At 34.0% G+C, this 5,058-nt stretch overlaps 1 protein-coding gene across 1 annotated transcript in view; it reads left to right on the top strand.

Moving 5' to 3' along the window:
* Positions 1 to 2,241, top strand: part of LOC108692662 (proton-coupled amino acid transporter 4) — a 4,577-nt gene extending 2,336 nt beyond the window's left edge. Inside the window, 3 exon segments of the mRNA XM_018201019.1 lie at positions 1,060 to 1,302; positions 1,385 to 1,709; positions 1,860 to 2,241. Coding sequence (XP_018056508.1) covers positions 1,060 to 1,302; positions 1,385 to 1,709; positions 1,860 to 2,241 — 950 coding nt within the window.
* Positions 2,242 to 5,058: the final 2,817 nt, after the last annotated feature.

Genomic DNA, 5,058 nt, shown 5'->3' with positions numbered 1-5,058 from the left:
ATATCTCGAGGAAGCCACACAATCAATTAAAAATATTTTTTCTATTTCTTCTATTTTGTTAATATATTAGGTGTATAACTTTGCTTCCGCCGTTTTCCTATAGAAGTTTATTGTATGACATCTATGATCTATTTATTGGGCATTTGTCAACATAACCCCATAGAAACATTAGTCGATTTGTGTCTGTATCATAAAGTTATTCTCGATTGAAAATGTCAGTTTACGAGCCAAATTTTCGTCATTTGCGGGAGGTTTTAATTTTTTGCTTCAATATGAAGAAATCTGCGGCTGAGACTCATCGAATGCTCTCAAATACTTATGGTGAGACTGCTATTAGTGAAAGAAGTCATGAGTGGTTTCAACGCTTCAAGAACGGTGATTTTGATGTCCAAGGTCATGCTCTGTATTTGGTGGGACCAGCTCGGCGTAGTGTATTATGAACTGTTAAAACCGACTGAAACAATCACAGGCGATCGAACGCAATTGATGCGTTTGAGCCGAGCATTGAAAGACAAACGCAATACAATGAGAGACACGATAAAGTGATTTTGCAGCATGACATTGCTCGACCCCATGTTGCGAAAGTGGTCAAGACATACTTGGAAACATTGAAATGGGAAGTCCTACTCCACCCGCCGTATTCTCCAGACGTTGCTCCCTCTGACTATCACTTGTTTCGATCAATGGCACACGGCCTGGCTGACCAGCACTTCCGGTCTTATGAAGAAGTAAAAAATTGGATCGATTCGTGGATAGCCTCAAAAGATGACCAGTTTTTTCGACGCGGGATTCGTACGCTACCCGAAAGATGGGAGAAAGTAGTGGCCAGCGATGGACAATACTTTGAATCATAAATATAACCATAAATATAACCAATCATAAGTATAACCAGTTTTTTACAATAAAGTCTCGAATTTCGGAAAAAAAACGGCGGAAGCAAAGTTGTACACCTAATAATATAAATGTAAATCTATTTTATAATCTATTAAATAATCTATTTTTTTAATATTGAAATAATTTTTTTATGATCTCAGAACCTATTCTTTTTTGTATAACTGCTAGTGTACTTCTCATATTAATTTCTTTGTGCAACAGCAAGCGGATCATTGTTTATCGTCACTGCTTGTTTGGCTGCATGGAAATACGGTGGCAATATAACTGCCAATATTTTGGAAGCTGTACCATCCGGATCGATTGCAAACGTCGCTATTCTATTAACCGCTCTTCAATTATGTTTCTCCAGCGTAATCGGTTATTCGGCGCTTTTTCAACATCTAGAAGATCAATGGAACATACAAAGAAGTATAAAAGGATCATTTATTTATTTATAAATTAATTGATTTAATTAAAGCCACAATTAATTTACCTTATTGTTATATTCAAGCTTTCGGATGGAAACGATGTGCCATGAGATCAGCGGTGGTTTTTCTCAGTGTTGTTGTAGGCGAATCGGTACCGCGATTCGACATCGTCATGGCTCTCATTGGTGGATCATTGACCGGATCATTGATTTTTGTTTTACCGCCTCTGATATACACTCGAGCACTAGCTTTGAAGAAACAGTCAAATCATGCAGCAATTGCCGAGAAACAGATCTATCCAGGTTCTCGCAAAAGATTCAATGGCGAAGAACAGCATTTGATGGACCCTGAAGCTCATTCCCGTTCAATTTACTATGGTTTCTTAAGTGCCACGAATAATTCTCGCAGGTATTGAATAATGAGTGTTTAGAGAAACATATATTTAAATATATTTCTTTTTTTTAATTAATTCTATATGTAAATTGAAAAACTTATTTTCTCAAACACCTTAAATCCATTCAATCTGCATTTATTGCTTCAATATTGAATTTTTAACAGCTATACATATCTCTATTTTGATAATTTGGATGAGGAGACAAATTCACATTCGAGCGAATTCGATGGTTATTACGAGGACGAAGTCACTCAAATTCCAATGACTAGTACTCATCAGGAGGATCATCCACTCCTCATAGATGCCACGGAGCCAACCAGAAGTCGAATCAGGAAGTTTACGAATGATTCGCAAGAACAGATCGCAGAAATAGTTGTGAAGAGGAAAAATGTATGGAATCTGGAAAAGGCAATTAATTATTTCGACTATTTTATAGTGACGATAGGTATAGTGATCACGCTATCTTCGACATATATCAATATTTGGAATACCATACGTTATGTGCGTTTTATGCCACCATGTATCATTAATGCTACCATGGGATAAACCTTCATAGTTTGATTTCAACCATATAACATTTGCATTTCATCATATAATTTATCGAGTATGAAGAATGATAACCTCGGATGTATATATTGGGCTGTCCGAAAAATTCGTGCCGATTTTGAAGGAAAACTTAAACGCAGAAGATTTAAATTTTAGTATACATTTATTAAATTTAAATCTTTTGCGGCACGAACTTTCCGGACAACCCAATATATTAGGATTAAATATTTTGTGAGTTAAGAATATTAAGCGATACGCTGCAATTTATTCTCATATATATATCGTCTATATATATAGGATTTGGAAATTAGTGATAAGTCTTTCGCACAGAAGCAGAATGGATTAAACTGAAAAGAAAAGTCCTCTACATGCTTCATAGAGTATAACCCTTTTCCAATCGATCTGTAATAAAATTTCAATTTGCAATTAAATTAAAACCTCAGATCTGTTATATACGTATTAATAAGATTAAGTTTCTATTTGTCTACTCAGTGGTCAATAATATTTGTAAGCTTTGATACTTTATATAATGTAGAATTTATATAATGTAGAATTGATTTCTCCAGATATTACGATACGTTGTGATAACTATATCATTTTTCTCCAAGTCTTTAGGACTTCTTCTGTCGATTGCTGTCGTGAAGCACTTCAACAGATAATAGATCATGTTTGCATCTTTTCTGCACTTCATTTTTCCATTGTGACAATAAAGATGCAGGACATACTATTACAGTATCTTTATGATCTGTCGTAATCACATCTTAGTAGATTTATTATATTAAGTACATTTATATAAAAATTGTCATAATTTATGCTGAATATAGTCACAATTTATGAATTAAAGTTAAGGAAGCAAATATTTTCAAAAGAAATATAGAAAGCAAGAATTTGTTTTTATTATAAATTCTATAAAATTCTATAAAACTTTTTTATATTCGTGAAGATTTAGTCTGTCCGGATGGCATGAGTGCGAGTATGGCGTAACAGGCAGCACACGAGACTGCTATTCTGTTATTCTGCCACAGATTCCGGGTTCGATTTCAAATAGAACCGAAAAATTTTTCGAACGCTCGTATCTCCTCTCAGAAGGCAAATGGCAAACCGAGAGTATCCTTGTCAAGTACACTTTTTTAAACAAAAATCATTGTTCGGATTGAGAACAAATATAAAGCAATAATTTCCAATAACGTTGTCCAACATTGCGAAACAATAATAGTGTTTATAATCATCTTTTTACAAAATTTTTTTTAACTACATCAAGTAGCATCTTCATTTGAATCATTTTATATTTTGAATTACAATCAAATGAAATAGTACAGTTCGTTCAGATTATATAATTATTATTCACTTTAGTATTAATACGATCAATATATCAAACATCGGATTCTCGGCGATTAATTTAATGAAACATCGAACAAAATTTAATATAAAAGTATTTTAAAGCTTTCTAAGCGGTGTAAAACCGTTAATATTGTTTTCTCGATTATACGCACATTACTAGATTTAATATTTGTTTTCAGAAATATAATTATCGATTAGTTGTTCAACTATAATTAATTATATTTCGTTTGTAGACGTGATTGTTAGAATTATTTGCATTACAATTATTAAAGTTATTAACTCTGAAATCAAATTTGCAGCTACAATTATTTGTGTAGTTAGAAGTCATTTATTAGAACCGGTTTCACCAACGCCGATCAAGCTTAATGATTAACTATCAACCGCAATTGATCGATTCTACAGCAAACGCGATTGATTAGTTAACGCATTGCGATTAAGCTAACTAGCGTTGGTGAAACTGACCCTTAATATTATAAATAAGTACAAGACACACTGCGCAAGAGCACGAAGCTCCAAATTTGAACAGTATGCATGCAATTCAATTGATGTTTTCTCTTTATATCGTATTTTGAAGAACATTTTTAAAACATAGAAAGATAAAATACAAATCACAAATTCACATGAATATACCTTGCTATTTTATTTGTGTTTTTCTGCGATGTAAAATTTCAATTTAATTTATCTTTTTAATAGACATATTTATAATGTAAAAATAAATGTAACTTTACGAATAAATTTGTCTGGTCATCGAATAATAATTTATAACGATTTATTTACTTCTATAATCTGTATCTTCATTCCAATATTAGGTGTACAACTTTGTTTCCGCCGTTTTCCTATAGATGGCTTTAGCGGTAAGTGGTGGTCGAAATAAATAGATCATAGACGTCATACAATAAACTTGGGTATCTGTCAACATAACCCCATAGAAACATTAGTCGATTTGGGTCTGCATCATAAAGTTATTCTCGATTGAAAATGTCAGTTTACGAGCCAAATTTTCGTCATTTGCGGGAGGTTTTAATTTTTTGCTTCAATATGAAGAAATCTGCGGCTAAGGCTCATCAAATGCTCTCAAATACTTATGGTGAGGCCGCTATTAGTGAAAAAACGTGTCGTGAGTGGTTTCAACGCTTCAAGAACGGTGATTTTGACGTCCAAGGTCATGCTCTGTATTTGGGACCAGCTCGGCGTAGTGTATTATGAACTGTTAAAATCGACTGAAACAATCACAGGCGCTCGGTATCGAACGCAATTGATGCGTTTGAGCCGAGAATTGAAAGACAAACGGCCGCAATACAATGAGAGTGATTTTGCAGCATGACAATGCTCGACCCCATGTTGCGAAAGTGCTCTCTATCACTTGTTTCGATCAATGGTACGGCCTGGCTGACCAGCACTTCCGGTCTTATGAAGAAGTAAAAAATTGGATCGATTCGTGGATAGCCTTAAAAGATGACCAGTTTTTTCGACGCG

Source organism: Atta colombica, unplaced genomic scaffold (genome assembly GCF_001594045.1).
Source record: "Atta colombica isolate Treedump-2 unplaced genomic scaffold, Acol1.0 scaffold78, whole genome shotgun sequence".
Taxonomy (NCBI): Eukaryota; Metazoa; Arthropoda; class Insecta; order Hymenoptera; family Formicidae; genus Atta; species Atta colombica.
The sequence above is the reverse complement of the archived record's forward strand: the minus strand, read 5'-3'. Positions and strand labels throughout refer to the sequence as shown.